Source organism: Passer domesticus, chromosome 15, assembly GCF_036417665.1.
Source record: "Passer domesticus isolate bPasDom1 chromosome 15, bPasDom1.hap1, whole genome shotgun sequence".
NCBI lineage: Eukaryota > Metazoa > Chordata > Aves > Passeriformes > Passeridae > Passer > Passer domesticus.
In genome coordinates this window covers 1,681,037-1,696,092 of record NC_087488.1, presented here as the reverse complement: position 1 = coordinate 1,696,092, position 15,056 = coordinate 1,681,037, and the positions used below count along the sequence as shown (strand labels likewise).

Here is a 15,056-nt window from a genome sequence, read left to right as displayed (position 1 = left end):
GATGGGGTGCTTACAGTTGAAGCTCTGACTGTCTGGCCTGTGCCCAGATCCCATTTCCTGCTGGGCTGCACTGGGAGAGGCCTGGACCCAGTGCCCATCTTCAGAGCTGCAGCTGGCGCCCTGCTCCTGCCCTTCCCCAGCTGGTTCCACAGACACCAGAGGAACTGAAGCTGTCTCCATGGGTGACTGAGCAGCCACCAGACCACAGCAAAGCTTCCCTGCTCACACTCACGTCCTTAGCAGCACACAGCAAAGCTCATTACAGTGCTCAGAGGCAGGAAGGAGCTGCCTGCCTCAGAGTTGTTATCCCTCAGAAGAGCCACATGGGTGTTTTGAGATGATGCAGCCCGGCCAGGCGTGGGGATGGTATGTGCCTTCCCTCCAAGCACGGCCTGCCTGAGGGCTCGTCCTCTCCCTGTTTGCTTTCCCCCATTGTGTGTCACCTTTCTGCATGGCATCCTGCTGTGGCCACCTCAGGAATGGTGTGGTCTTGCCCAGCATCTTCATCATTATGGGGCCACTGGCCCAGTCTCAGGTGATGCCAGCAGCCAGCTGAGTAGTCACAGGTGACTGTGGGCCTGGGGAGGATCTGGGACAGTCATTGCCTGCAGTGACACGCCAGAGCCTAATGCCAGCCTGGGCTGAGCCACCTGTCCACACCCCTGCTCAAGCCTGGGTTTGATTCTCCCCAATTACAGCTGCCTCAGTTCTCCCGTGACCTTCTCTGTTGCCTCACGCAGTGCCTCTCTGTGCCTGCCTTTGAAGGAAGCTGAGCCATTAGATCAAAACAAAAATCTTGCCAAAGAAAGTATTTACAGGCTCCTCGTGGCGCCTAGAACAGAAGACAGGAGATGTTGCAATGAGGTGCAGTGGCATTGCAGTGACTCAGCTCACACCCAAGGTGGGGAGTGTGCAGGAGACTCAGCAGGAACACAGAAGAAACCCAGAAAAAGACAGGATCAGGCAGAGAGGAGGCAGCAGGGACAGCAGGGATTAGGCAGTGGGGAAGCACTTGCCTGGGGAATGTCCCTGTCTGACCTCTCACATGAGCCCTGGGAAGGAAGAACCAGCCCCTGTGCCAAACTTGTCAACCCTGCTCCTGCTGGCACCTGTGACCCTGAGATCATAGTTCAAGCTGCTCTCCACCACCTTTCCTTGTTGGCTGTTGTCACCCTTGTTTCCCATGGTGTTATTCCCAAGGGGAAGCCACAGGGGCCATCCTGTCAGCAGCAGTGGGGAGGTCCATCCTGCTGTTTCAGACCATCTGGGTTCAGAAAACCCCAGCCCTGCTCACCCCATACATGGTTTCAGGGTTTAACCTGTATTAAAGGTGCTGGCTGGCTCATTAAATCATCGTATCTCTGTCCATCAAGGACCTTCCCTTCCCTGTCCAAACAACATCCAAAATGCAGGACAGGTTGTGGGGAGGGTGTGTGTCAGTGAGTCCCCAGGGTAGCATGCCAGTGTGGGCCTGGCACAGGGTGCGCTGGCCCCTCATCTCTCAGCCAGCAGCCAAATGCAGATGTTGGGAAGAAGAACTTGGTTAAGTAATTCCTCTTTCAGTTCCTCTGCTACCCTCATGGCCCTGCCACCCTGAGCAGTCTCCAGACAAGGGATTCAGTACCACTGTCCTTGTGTAACCACATCTGCATTGCTCCTTGCCCTCCATCCCAGCATCCTGCTGCTCCCTACGTGGGAGGAAGGAGTGTGAGCAGGGCACACACCCCATGATGCCCAGTGGCACCTTCCTCCAGAGCAGCTGGTGGCTCAGGGACATGCAGCAAGGGCTTCCCTGGACACATCCTGGGAGTTGTGGTGCAGGGAAAGACGCACCGACTTCTGTTGAGAGCATTTTCCATCTTCTCCTCATTTCTTCCCATCCTTAACTTTGCTGCAGTGCTGCATGGTGCAGCCCTGAGATTGGCACTTTTACCCTGAAGTGCCATTGCCCAGGAGTAAAATGCCAGGATGGTGGTTCCGATTAAAGAGGCTGAGTGGATCCAACACTTTCTCTTGGTGCCCCCACACTTGCCAAGGACCAGATGTCTTGGGCTTCTTTTCCCCAAGGGTGGGGCCCCTATTCCCTTTCACCCCAAGGCATGCCAGCTTGCAGCCCCCCAGTCTTGGCTGCCAGGTTGGAGTCTCTTGGTGTATCACTCTGCCCTTTAAGTGCTGAGAAGATGCACAGCAAAACAGACTCCCCTCGGAGTGCTCAGACACAGGAAAATCTCCATGGGCTGGGAAGGGTGACACAGGAGGAAGCTTTCCAGAATACCTGCTGCTCTTCCCAATCCCTATTCTCCTCAAGTGTGATTTCCCTGGCAGTTCTCTGCAGGGAGCAGGCACAGTCTCTATCCACACCAGCCTCCAGCAAAGTGTCCCCAGGGTGTCCCTGTGTCCCTGCTGGGGGTTACAGAGCTCCAGGCCCTTGACAGACCCTGGAACACCACCAGCATAGAGGAGACGTGGCTGGGAATTTCAGCAACCATTGCTCCTCTGTGCCTGGGTGAGCCTCCCAGTGTGGTGGGAACTGGAGAGGCTGCATGGAGAGGCCATGGACACGGGGGCAGGCTCTGCCTGCACTGCCCCTTCAGCCCAGAGAGGCAGCTGCTGTCCCCAGGGCCACTTCCCATGGGTGTGCCAACAGCCAAGACCTCTAAAGGCTGCTGGATTGGACCTGACAATTTGGAGCTGAAAGGGTTCCAAGGCCTCTCCCAGGCCTCTAGCATGGCTTCTCAAGAGGCATCACTTCAGGATCCAAGAGCTGTGTAAAAGAAAAGGAACAGCCTCATTTCATTAAGAGGCTGAAGAACTGGCAGCTTTGGGCATTCTGTCAAGCTCAAAGATCTCTGCCAGCACCTAAATCTGATAAGTCATGTGTTTGGGCTGCTGGCAGTGTGCTGGGAAGCCAAGGGTGAGATAAGGGAGACATAACTGGCACCAAGGAAACTCCTGCAGGGGAGAGACAGGGATCTTTCTGTTGTCACCCCAGCTGTCTGCACTTTCCCAGAGCAGCACAGACTTGCAGTTGGACTCAATGATACTTGTGGGTCCCTTTCAGCTCAGATATTCTGTGACTCTGTCAGACCATCCTCAACATGCAAAGGCCACAGGAAGACAGGTCTTCTCCCTAAAAATTTATACTTTTCCCTCTTCAGAGAACAAGGGAGTTAAAAATTCACCCAACCCACTGCTTTCGAGGAAGCTGGAATAGGGCAGGCAGTGCTGCAGGTTGCTGAGTATGGGGGTGAATTTCAGCTTACAAGAGAAATTTCAGTTTTCAAGAGAAACTTGGGGGATAGAGGGAGCATCTCCATGACAGATGAGCTCTGGTTAAAGGAGAACAAAACTGGGGTGTAAAAACCCTTGAAATGAAACCCTGGGAGGGGTTTTAAATAATGGCTTATGGGTGAGATGGGTGGGCAGTGCAACAGGGAATTATCCAGAGCTAAATCCTTCCCTGTGAGGGTGGTTAGGCCCTGGCACCTCACCCAAGGACTTGGGAGCTGGAACGCTCAAAGAACCAAAGGTGTACTCAAGATCTGCTCTGTCCTGCTCTCCAGAGGCTCTCCAGGAGCCAGAGCCTTTTGCAGCCCAAAATCCAGATTGGTTTTCAATGCTCCAGGTAGGAAAGAGACAGCAAATTCCTGCTGAGACCAGGCAAAAGGTGCAATGCTGCAGACACAATCCCCCTATGGAGTGACTGCAGGCACCCAGATTGCCCTGTTGATGCAAATTACCAGTTATGAAATGGAGAAATTTGTTAATTATTTCCCTTTTCATCTATTTATTATGGGTTTCTTTTTTATTGCTAATTATTACTTTCAATACAGCACTAAGTAGGATGGAAGTTTCTCTTCTCTGATGCTGGCTTGGTGGCTCTTGAAATAAATCTTAAAGAATTGCCTTTTCCCACAATTTTCTGTCTGCCTTTCCCTATCACTCTGTTTTCTGTTTTTCTCGTGCTTTTGGGGTCTGACTTTTTAAAGCACTCTGTATTTCTGTTTACTGCATGGATTCTTCTCTCCCCAAACTGAATGTAATCAGGTCGTGATCTTTGTTCCCTAGGCAACCACCAATGAAATTATAGAGCAATGATCAAGAATTAACAGCCTAAATTAAAAAATTAAAATGGTAATTGGAAGACTTCATAAATGTGCTGAACTAAGGCATTCCTGGCTGAGCCACTGGTTACTATGGAGGGCTTGTGGACAATGATCTTGGTTCAGGAATTAGGGGAAACTAAACACCACCCACCAGCCTGTTCAGGTAAATTCAAACAAATCTGATAAAGGGCTGCTTATTTTCTGTCAAAATTCTGAGGGGATGGTTTGGTTAACAAAGGAATTGAGGGTGTACCTGTATAGGATATGGGAAGAGCTGGAACTGAAGTGGTTGTGCAGGGGGCTGGCAGTGAGGTGAGGCAATTCAATGTTCTGCTGCTGCCTGCAATGCCAGGGGAAATAACAGAGTGCAGTGTCCTCATGGCCATGGTGGGCAGGAATGGAAGAAACACTCCAGCCTGCCCTGTCACTCCTGACAGTGTCCAGGTGCTTAAAAAAAAAATCTCAGCAACCAGCTGCAGAAACCAATACAAGCGCATGCCAAGCTTCCCAGAGTCATTTGGCAGAGTTCTGGCTTTGCTGGGACTTGTGTGCTTAGTGACCATCAGGAACACATCCTGGCGTTTGGAGCGACTGAGAAAGGGCGACCAGCCCGTGGCAGACTGAGGTCTGTACAGGACACCCTATCTGGAGATGCTTTTTCCAAGCCCTGCAGCCCCATGATGGGCTCAGTCAGGGGGTTCATACCCCAGGGGTTATTTCATGCTGCCTTCCACCACTGCTCCACCTTCCACCACTGGCACACGGAGCTCACTCCTGCTTCATGCTAAGCTTTTGTGGGAGCAGCTGCTCCACTCAGCTCTTCATGCAGTGAGCAGCTGCCTTTCAGGTCCGCTTTGCTCCTGCTCGCGCCCAGTGGCTGGTGTTCCATGGCTCACTGGGATGGACTCTGAAAAACATCTTTACATGTGAGATGTTCTGTGGGACAAGAACCAGGTCCCTACTGCCCCCAGCTCACCTGCTACCCTTTGCTGTGGGGGCGCAGGGGCCAGGCACATTCTCGAGGCAAACCCTGGCCTCAGCCCACCTGATGGGAAAGGTTTAAGTCCACCTACACCTCTTTTATGGAAATGGTGCCTGCTTGAGGTGTGGATTGTACACAAGGGATGGGACACACAGGTGCATACACTGAATACACAGCCCTGTGCCATATTAACTCCTGCACTCATTAACCTGTGAGCGCCTGTTCCACAGCCCCAGGGTCCTTTCTGAGCAGTTCTCTGGTGACTTTTACAAAGTAATGTGAAAACACTCGGCCCCAGAAGGCAGAGCTGGGAGCACAGCCTGAGGGGATCCGGAGGCTCCGCAGGCCCACCGGGGCGGCCTGACCACCCGTGTCCCTGCGCGGGCTGCAGGACCCTCGTGAGCCCCGGTGCCCCCTCACATCCCCGGCATTCCTTCACAAGCGCGGTGTCCCCTCAGAAGTCCCCGTGTCCCCTCAGATCCCCGGTGTTCGCTCACAGTCCCCGTACCCCTCAGATTTCAATGTCCCTCAGGCCGCCGATGGCCTGGGGCAGCGCCGCGGTGCCGCCAGGCCGAGGCGCGGCCCGGGCAGCGCCTGCGCCGTGGCGGTGGCGGCGCGGCGGGCGGGCCCGGCTGCAGCGGCGGGGCCATGTCGGGCAGGGGGGTGCGCGGGCGGCGCGGGACGGGGGCAGGGGCACGGACACGGACACCGACACGGACACGGACCCCGGAGCGGCCGCGGGCGGAGCTGTCCGGCGGCTCCCCTAGGTGCTGGGGGCGGCGGGAGCGGGGCGGTGGAGCGGGGCGGCGGACGGGCTCTGACGCTGTCCGTGTCCCGCAGGCCCGACCGGTTCTGCCCTCAGTGCGGGCTCGCCGTGGAGCCCACGTTCCGCTTCTGCCCGGCCTGCGGCACGAGGCTGCCCGCGCCGCCCGAGGAGCACACCGAGCCCGCAGAGCGGGCCCCGAGCCCGCCGCCAGCCCCCAGCCCCGCCGCCTCCCCCTCCCCACGGGCGGCCGCGGCCCGGCCGGGGCCCCGTTCGCCCCGCAAGCCCCGGCCCGGCCCGGCCGCGCCGCTCCCGGCGGACACGGTGCTGACGGACCAGGGCGGGCGGCGGTGGAGGCTGGTGCGGCTGCTGGAGCAGGGCGACTGCGGGCTGGTGTACGAAGGTACTGTGGGGCCCGCGGCAGGCAGAGCGGGCCGGGAAGCGAGGGCGGGGGTCCCCCGGCGACAGCTGTCGGGACATCCCGAAACCCCCGGAGGCCGCGGAGTGGGTGACACTGCGGTGTCGCCGGGCTGGCGGTGACCCGCAGGCTTGCAGGATCCGTCATTCATACAATATTCTGAGCTGGAAGAGATCCCCAAGTACCCGGGAGTTCAGCTCCTGGCCCTGCACAGACACCCCAACAATCCCACCCTGGGCATCCCTGGCAGCGCTGTCCAAACACTCCTGCAGCTCTGGCAGCCTCGGGGCCGTTCCCATTCCTTGGGGAGCCTGGGCAGTGCTCAGGAACCTTTTCCTGATATCCAACCTAACCCTGCCCTGGCACACCTCCAGCCATTCCTCACTGGGCATCTGCCTGTCAGCCACTCTGCCACCAGCATAACACCAATCTGAGGCCGCGCTGCTCTGTTATTATGGAATGTCCATCGTTGGGGCCACACTTCCTCTTTCTGTTCTTTTAGGTCCAAAAACTATTTGCTGGCACAGTGCAGGAGTTCCTGTGCTGTAGGTGATGTCAATATCCACTAAATGTCAATTCTCAGCATGTTTTGGGGCCAAAGAAAGCAACCACACCACACAGGCTGCTTCTCAGCCATGTAGTAAGTGCGGATCTTTTCAGTCTAGCTGTAAACTTCCAAAGGGGAGTTTTTGATCTTCTCTCATTAATTTGGAAACTGTTCAGGAGGAATTTTTTCCATTACCGACTTTTGTCTGATTTGGCTTTACTTTCTTTTTTATTATTCAAGCTGTTGCATAACAAAGTCTGAGCATCTATCTATGTTTTAAAAAAAATGTGATAAAAAGGAAAACCAGTAGTGGAGGGTGCTTTCATAGAAGTAGGTTTTAGGTGATGAGCAGCAGTTGACTTTGGATAGCACTTGCTCTAAGAGCATGAGAAGAGGAACTGCCCTGAGCCAAGTCATGGGTGCAAATCCTTTTGGAGAAGGGAAACCACATACAACTTTAACATCCATACAGAGCAGAGGGACTTGGCATCCCTTACAGATTTGTCAAACCATGGAGTGAGCTGGAGGGAGTGCTCAGCAAATGAATTTGGGGATGCCTTTGGGATTCTACTAATGATCTATTCTTTACATACCCCTCAAAGCCCCCCCATACTGTAGCCCTGCCCAGATGCTTCTGTGACTTAAGCAGAACTGCACTGCATGTCAGGGTGCTGAGCTCCTGGAGCAAGGTAAGAATTATCTTGTAGTGGTCTGGGAAGGCACTGTCACAGAGGGAAAAGCTCAAGGGAAAGAAGCAGAGGATGAGTTAATCCAGCTGCACAGGCTGCCTTTAATGATGCACAACCTCTTTTCCATGCTCCTGTAACCACATCTGTTCCATCCTTCCGCAGCGCAGTCAGCATCTGGAACCTGTCCTCAAAAGCAAAGCTACTCCCTCAAACTTGTGAGTTTTGATCTGTTTGGGTAAGGAATAGTGCATAGAGTACTGTGTCCTGACCTATTTGGCTGAGAGTATCTGAGGAATTGGGAAAGAGTGGTCAGAGAGGCCCCTGCTAACTTAGGAGAGGGATCTAACCTCCTGAGGGTGTTGTGCTGGGATTTCATTTGGCTTTTCTGCTAAAGGTGTGAAGAAAATGGATATGAGGATTAAAAAACCCCCAAAGCCATAATCATAGAAGGCTGCTGCTTTGATTGACCAGGCTCAGGAACCTGCAGAACTGAACTTGGTGCTGTGAGGTGGAGATTTTGATTTGGGAATGTCGGACCAACTTTTCTCCTCTATGGCAGGCGTGCACACACCCTGCTGAAGTCTGGGAAACTGGAGAGGTTGGAATTTGGTGCTGTGCTGAGGCTGTGTGAGAGCTAGGCTGTGTAAAGCCAGAGCACATTTTGAAATCAAATAGGAATTATAGTTGGAGTTCCAAGCCAGCTTTCCAGGTACTTGTCAATATCTTGGGTTCTCCAGAAATGTGTTATTTCCAGTAATGGCTGTTCTGTTGTGGAAATTCAGTCGATTGATTTTCAGTAGCTCGTGAACCAGAGTTGAAAGACTGTATTCTTGTCTACTGTGGCTCTTGGGGGTTTCTGGTCTGTAGGAGGGCCAGTGCTGACTGATGGCTCTGTGGGGCTCTTGCATGCACTTGGATAATCCCTCTGCCTTTTGTCAGAGGAGACATGTAAGAGGATGGAGAAGGAATGCAGTGTGGATGAGAAAAGTCTGCTAAGTGCCACAAAACTAGAACCAGTTGGTGGGAAACTGTAATCACTTCTGTAGGCAACACTCCCAACTTCTCTGTTTTTCTTTTGACTCCTTGGTGGTCTGCTGAGCACTGTGGAGTGTGATATGGCACATGAGAGCATTTTGGCTTTGGGGTCAGATGACCCACATGGGCTCACAGGCACGATGCAGAGTGAAATACCCTCTGGGACACAGTCTGTGTGTCTGCAGCCTGCTGTTCCTCCAGCTGTCTTTGATACCAGTTTTGTATCCAACCAGGTAGAATAGCACTACAGCTTTCTCCCATGCTGGATAGCAACTGTCCTGAGTTAGTGTTGAATTGATAAGTGTGTGTAGGCAAACACAGACATTCTGAGTGGAAACTGTATTGGAGTTTGCCAATATTACTGACAGGACTGCCTTGGTCTGTCTGGCCTCAGCTGCTGACCAAATAGCGGCACCTGTGGTCCTTCCTCCCCAGTGATGCTATTCAGTAGCTGTGGTCTCAGCTGGGCACGTGGAGACAAGTCCGGGCATGGCCCGAGCTCCAGAGCTTGTGGGCTGGAGCTTGCTGCTGAGGGCGTCACTCCTCAGGCCTTCCTGAGCTGGAGAACCTTTGAGCAATGGTGAAGAAAGGGGCGGGTCCTGATGGAGAGTTTTTAATCCAGAGTTTTTATTTTGGTGGTAGAGCCTCTGAATCTTGCAACAACTCCAACGAACTCTCCAACCGATCTCTCCAACAGAACTCCACCGTGTGTTCTGCTTGTCCTTTTACCTGGGGAGAGGGGCAGGGGAGGGACCATAGGGAGCACCAACCAGGCACAGGGGGAGGAGGTCTCAGGTGAGAGGGACACCTGGGTGGGCCAATGGCCCCCCAGGGGGTGGAGAGCATCCTTTGAACCTGCCAATCACTCGATGCTGCCCTTGGAATCTCTGGGTTGATAGACAATGCCCAGCATGGGTCAAGGGTGGGGAAAGGAAAGGTGATTGACACCCCACCTGGGAAAGGAAATTTTGGGGAGAAACCAGGGGAACTGAGGCAAGCCATGACATCACATCGCAACAGAACTGTGTGCAGTTGAGATCACTCAATGACAGCAATACCTCACGTGTTACTGATACAGACTTTCCTATCACACTTTCTTGTGTCACTTTCTGACAGCTAGAATAAATGTTACAGCTCTCTGTAGAGACTTGTGTGTTTGTAGAAATGCCCTCATCCCTGCTGTGGCTAAGAAGGTCACCCCTGGCTCCCGTTAACGTAACAGCTGTGGGACCAGAGCTCTCTCCATGCTGTGCCTGGGCTGCGCTGCCTGGCTGTTGTTAACCCTCAGGCAGCTGTAAATGGGCTGCTGGAAAGGCCCAACCTGAGATGACCCCTCTCCTACTCTGTGCTGATACTCAGAGTTGATGTGATTGTTAGGGGCAGCATTAAATAGGGAACCAAGACACCTGAGCTCTACTCTCAGCTCTGTTAGTTGATCTTTGCTTTTTTTAAAGTGAGTAGTTAAGGTCTTATAGCAATCTTACCCAAGCTTCCCTTTCCAGCAGGATGTGTGTGGCTGAAGTAACGCTCCTCCCTGTTCCCTTTAGGATGCCAAAGATGGGAGGATCTACAATGAACAGAATTTCTTCCAGCGAGCTGCAAAGGCAGGCACAGGTTGGTCCTTCTTACAAGGGCAAGGACTGAGGATAACTGGCATTTCCCTCTCTTCAGTTATGTGAATCTCTTGGAAGGCCAGGCTAGGATAAATTAATCCCCTGCTTGGTTAGTGCCAGAGTGCTGAGGAGTTCGGTCAATGCCAGTTCTCCCAGCAGTCTGTATGCTGTAGGACAGTGCAGTATGAGCACAGCTTTCTTGTGCTCCTCACTCTGTCTTGATGTGTCTGGGAGCTGCAGCCTGTCTCACCTTGCCTCACTCTCCTGTCCCTCTTCCATGGGTGGTTCTGTTAGCAGTTCTCTGGTATCAACTCCATTATCTCACAACTTGAGCAAGAGCAAAGCTGCCCAGAGAATGTAGGCAGGAAGGATGGAAGAATTTATGTCAAATCTACACTTCTGGGAGAAGTGTAAAAATCTGATTGTCCTTCACCCTCTCTCTCTCCCCTCTCCTTGTTTTCCCCAGCCCTGGAGCAATCCCATGCCATAGCCTGCTCTGATATTCCCAGAATCTTCCCTGCTCCATCCTTGCTCTACAGTGCTATATTCATTGACTTGCCAATGCACACATCAGACTGGAATTCTGGGGACAGAGTCAGGATGAGAGACCACTCTCCGGTCTCCAGGGCAGAGCAGACCTTCAGAGAAGGAGCCTCCCTGGCTCCTTCCTCCTGGAGCTCCTCAGCAGCCTCTGCTGCACTGTCCTCTTCTCTTGTAGTGGAGAAGTGGAAGAAGTGGCATTCCGTGCCGCTGCTGGGCATCCCCAACTGTGTTGGCTTTGGACTGCATGCAGACAGCTACAGGTGAGGTGACTGAGCTCTTGGGCTGTCTGAGCATCTCTGGCTTTCCCTCTCCTCTGCCTGCTGTCCACTGGTCCTTTTGTCTTTGCCCCCCGGGCTCCTGAGTTTATGCTCTGCTCCTATCATGTCTTAAATGGTTTGCCTCGCATTACTTTGTTTCCTTCAGTCCTTGTGTTGCTGGTGAAGTTACTGCTTTTGCTGCTGCTGCCCTTCAGGCTGGGGACACCTTATTTTGGTCCTTGACACAACACAGAGGGGAGAGAGATTCAGGCTGTGTGTCTGCAACACATGATGAGCACACCTGTCTCCTTTATAAGACATTTTCTCTTATCAAAAGTCAAGGAAGTGTTTGCCCATGTCAGCTTGGAGTTGAAATGGGGTCCAATGGATACTTGGCAAATGTCTGTTTCAGGGTCTCCAAACCAGGTAGGTACTGCCATGTGCAAAGCCCTTTTCTCCTGCAGGTTTTTGGTGTTCTCTGATTTGGGGCGATCTCTTCAGTCGGTCCTGAGCGATGGCCTGCACCTGCTGAGGGAGAAGGCAGCTTTTCAGATTGCAATTCGTGTGGTATGTGGAGAACCAATCCTTCCCAAGGGACTGTTTCAGAAAAAAAGTCCAGACTTCCTTCTGGATCTCCCAGAGTGTTTTAAAGCTGCTCCAGGGGCTTGGGTGGGGTCTGCAAACTTGCTGTAAACTTCAGTAGCATCTTTTGAGCACTGTGTCACCTTGAAGGAATTTGGGATAAAAAGAATGAGAAAACCTTGACCTTTGAACATGAAGGCTGTGAGACGTGGTGTTTATAGTGCTCATCCACATGGCTGCAGGGAGCTGGGGAAGATCCTGCTCAGTGATAGCCAGGGTGCTGCAGGAGCCTGCATGGATCTGATATACTCCCCCTGTTTATTCCCAGCTAGACTGCCTGGAGTACATTCATGAGAATGAGTATGTGCATGGGGACATCACTGCTGAGAACATCTATTTGAACCCAGCAGACCTCACACAGGTAGGGAGCAGGAGCAGTGCTGCCAGGGAAGGGCACTGGGGGTGGGATTGTCACTTGGGATAAGTGACTCCAGGTCTCTGCCTTAGGCAGGGCAGCAGAGCAGGCTGGACAGGGCTCAAGCATGAGCTGTGGGGCAGCCCTGGGGGCTGCTCTGCACTCAGGTGGGTGCTCTGTGCTGCCCTGCAGGTGACCCTCGCTGGCTATGGCTTCGCGTTCCGCTACTGCCCCGGGGGGAAGCACGTGGCTCGGCGTGAGGGCAGCAGAACCCCTCACGAGGGCACAGTGGAATTCATCAGCCTGGACAGCCACAAGGGCACAGGTGGGTCTGGGTTTGTGACACATGATGGGGCTGCTCCTGTGGTGGTGCTCCCTGGAGCTCGGGCTCTGTGCTGGTTTGCTGCTTTCCAGGCATTCACACGCACCAGGAACCAGGTTCCTCTTTGGGCTGTTCACTCCTGCCTCCTGATGGCTGCTGTGTTGGACTTGCCAGGTCATTCAGTGATTGCAGCAGGGATGTTCCTGCTCCATCTGGAGCCTTGGCTGCTGCAGGCGTGTGGGGAATAGAAAACAGAGCCCTTCGTGCTGGTTTAGCACGGATCTGTTCCAAGCCAGACTGGATCCCTGCCCAAAACAGACTTGCAGCAGGCTCTGCTCTGACCTTGAAACAATGAGAGCTGGAAAGGCACAGAATCACTTTTGTTGGAAAAGACCTTTAAGATCATTGAGTCCAGCTGTAAACCCAGCACTGCCAAGGTCACCACTAACCCAAGTTTCCAAATGCCACATCTACATGGCTTCTAAATCCCTCCAGGGATGGAGACTCCACACTATCCTGGGCAGCCTGTGCCAAATTCTGTCCTTCTGGTTGGGATGTGACTGTTCTCTCAGTCACAGTGTTCAGGAAAGGAACTCTTCCTTCAGATGCTGGGAAGTGATTCCTGAACTATGTTAGCAGGCTCCCAGGAGTATTGATACCCCAGAGCACACCCTCATGAAGCTCCTGAATTTCTTTACTTCTGCCCCTTCATGATTGACATGTGAATGTCTCGTGTTTCCCATCAGGACCATCTCGACGGAGTGACTTGGAATCTCTGGGCTACTGTCTTCTGAAATGGCTCTGTGGCATTTTGCCTTGGTCTGATGAGCTGGACAAAGTAAAAGCTGTGGTGGAACAGAAAGAAAGGTAGGAGAAATCATCTACTGGGAAATACTCAGCAGAAAGCAGTGATGGGGTTTTGTGACTGAAATCCTCAGGATACAATACACTGTTGGGATGTGGTAAATCCCACAGCCAAGTCTAAGCCTGGTTCCAGGGTGTTTGGTGAACCCCAAGTTCTGCTTCACCCTGAACACAGCCAGCTGAATTCAGCCTTTTGGGGATTTTTTTTTTTTTGTCCCTGTTGTCAAAGCCAGGTGCTCAGGTGCCTGCTCCATTGCATCTCCTTCTGACAGGACTCTGTGCTGACTATTTCAGGTACAGAAAGGATGTGAGATGCCTTCTCCAACTATGCTTCAGGCAGAGATCCATTCCAGGTATGGGCTTGCTCTCAGTGGCAATGGGACTCAGCGATGGAGGATTGATTGTACCTGAAGCCAGAACTTCCTCTGTGCTGGAGTGCTGGTCCAGAATGGCTTCCAGTGGTGATGCTGACCAAGCATTGCATGAACTGCCTGGCAGGCTGGGAACAAGTCCCTTGTTTTCTGTACAGAAGAATGAGGGCTGCTTTCCATGATCTGCCTTCATGAACCTTGCTGAAGGGTCAGTTGTGCTGGTGGGTTTAGAAATGAAATGTCTGTTGCTAGAGGACACTTCCCCATCCCATTTTGTTGCCCAGAGAAGCTGTGGCTGTCCCATGCCTGAAAAGTGTTCAGGGGGGTGGAAGGAGATAGGCTTCAAGGTCCCTTCCAACCCAAACCAGTTGGTGATTCTATTTTATTGTATAATTCTTTGAGCTTTGTATTAGCCTTGGTTTGGTTTTTCTCTCTGCAGCTGCCTGGGGGAGGTGGGTGAGCTGGCTGCAGGACAAGCAGCCTGAAATGGCCATTTGGCAGCTGGAGTTTGTGTGCTGCTCCAATGAGTCCCTTTCCTTGCAGATGCCCTGGAGAACTACCTGGAGCAGGTGCTGGCACTGGAGTACGAGGAGAAGCCTGACTACACAGCCCTGCGGCAGCTCTTTGGGAAGCCACTGGAGAAGATGAAAGCTTCAGCTTACGACTCCGTGGATGTCAGAGTGGTGCCCTGAGGTGAGTGCTGGCACCTCCTCTGTGTGCCCTGTGTTGCCACAGGCAGGTGAGGACAGAGCAGGCTGGGCTGTGACATCTCCAGCTGAAACCAGCCTGCTCCTCCTGACATGTCATTCCCTACTGAAACCAGTCCAGTGCTACACAAAGCCAGGCTTAGCCTGTGTTTCCTCAAGTTTTTCTGGAAATACTTGTCTATGAAGGGATATGAGGGTTAATAAAGCAAATGCTGAATGGGCTGTAGGGCTGCAGACTCAGGCCATCTGGTAATTTTTTCTTTTTTTATATCTGAAGTGCTGGCTTGTAGTTTTTGCTTTTCTCTCTCAGAAAGCAGCCTGTAGTTCTGGTTTTAGTGCCCAGGTGCTATTTTAGCCATGAGGCACCTAAAGAGTAAGGCTTGATACAGAGCCAGATCTCATTTTAGTGCAGGGCTGCATCAGCCAAGGTTCTGCATCCAGCAAAAGGAGCACAGAATCAGCTCTTCACCTAATTTCCTCCTCCTGGGAAGGAATTAAACTGATTCATCTTCCCCTTTTCTGCTTTTATTTTTTCAGATCAAGGAAGAGTTCAGAGCTTTCTGCAGTGAGGCCTTTTCCAGATATATTTTCACTTTTACCAGTTTTAGAATGCCAGGTTTTTATAAGTGTTTTCTTCCCATGTTAATGTGACCCAGTGCTGAAATTTGAGCTGCTGCTGCACCAAATTAATGTGAAGACACTCCTGCATGGGAGATCAGGGGAAGCAGTAGCTGGAGAACTGGAATGGAGCCACTGTGAGCCAGGAAAACTAAATCAGGGATTTTCTCTTTTGAATGGGAGTGGCAGTACATGGTTTTGTAATAAACTTTGTGGACAAGTAC

The 15,056-nt window shown here is 52.5% G+C and overlaps 1 protein-coding gene across 1 annotated transcript; it reads left to right on the top strand.

The window, feature by feature from the left end:
• Window positions 1-5,698: 5,698 nt before the first annotated feature.
• VRK3 (VRK serine/threonine kinase 3) lies at window positions 5,699-15,055 on the top strand. The gene is made up of 12 exons (XM_064389893.1): window positions 5,699-5,855; window positions 5,929-6,254; window positions 7,668-7,720; window positions 10,088-10,154; window positions 10,872-10,956; window positions 11,418-11,520; window positions 11,864-11,956; window positions 12,143-12,275; window positions 13,019-13,139; window positions 13,431-13,489; window positions 14,051-14,200; window positions 14,752-15,055. The coding sequence occupies exons 1-11, from the start codon at window positions 5,737-5,739 to the stop codon at window positions 14,197-14,199; spliced, it is 1,308 nt and encodes a 435-aa protein (XP_064245963.1). The 5' UTR covers window positions 5,699-5,736; the 3' UTR covers window position 14,200; window positions 14,752-15,055.
• Window position 15,056: the final 1 nt, after the last annotated feature.

What these genes read in the sequence shown, in the direction of transcription:
- VRK3 (XM_064389893.1), top strand. Translation starts at nt 5,737, where the DNA reads ATGTCGGGCAGGGGGGTGCGCGGGCGGCGCGGGACGGGGGCAGGGGCA. An exon ending in AAAGCTACTCCCTCAAACTT is followed by an intron (nt 7,721 to 10,087) that starts GTGAGTTTTGAT and finishes TGTTCCCTTTAG; the next exon opens with GATGCCAAAGATGGGAGGAT. An exon ending in CTGCATGCAGACAGCTACAG is followed by an intron (nt 10,957 to 11,417) that starts GTGAGGTGACTG and finishes TTTCTCCTGCAG; the next exon opens with GTTTTTGGTGTTCTCTGATT.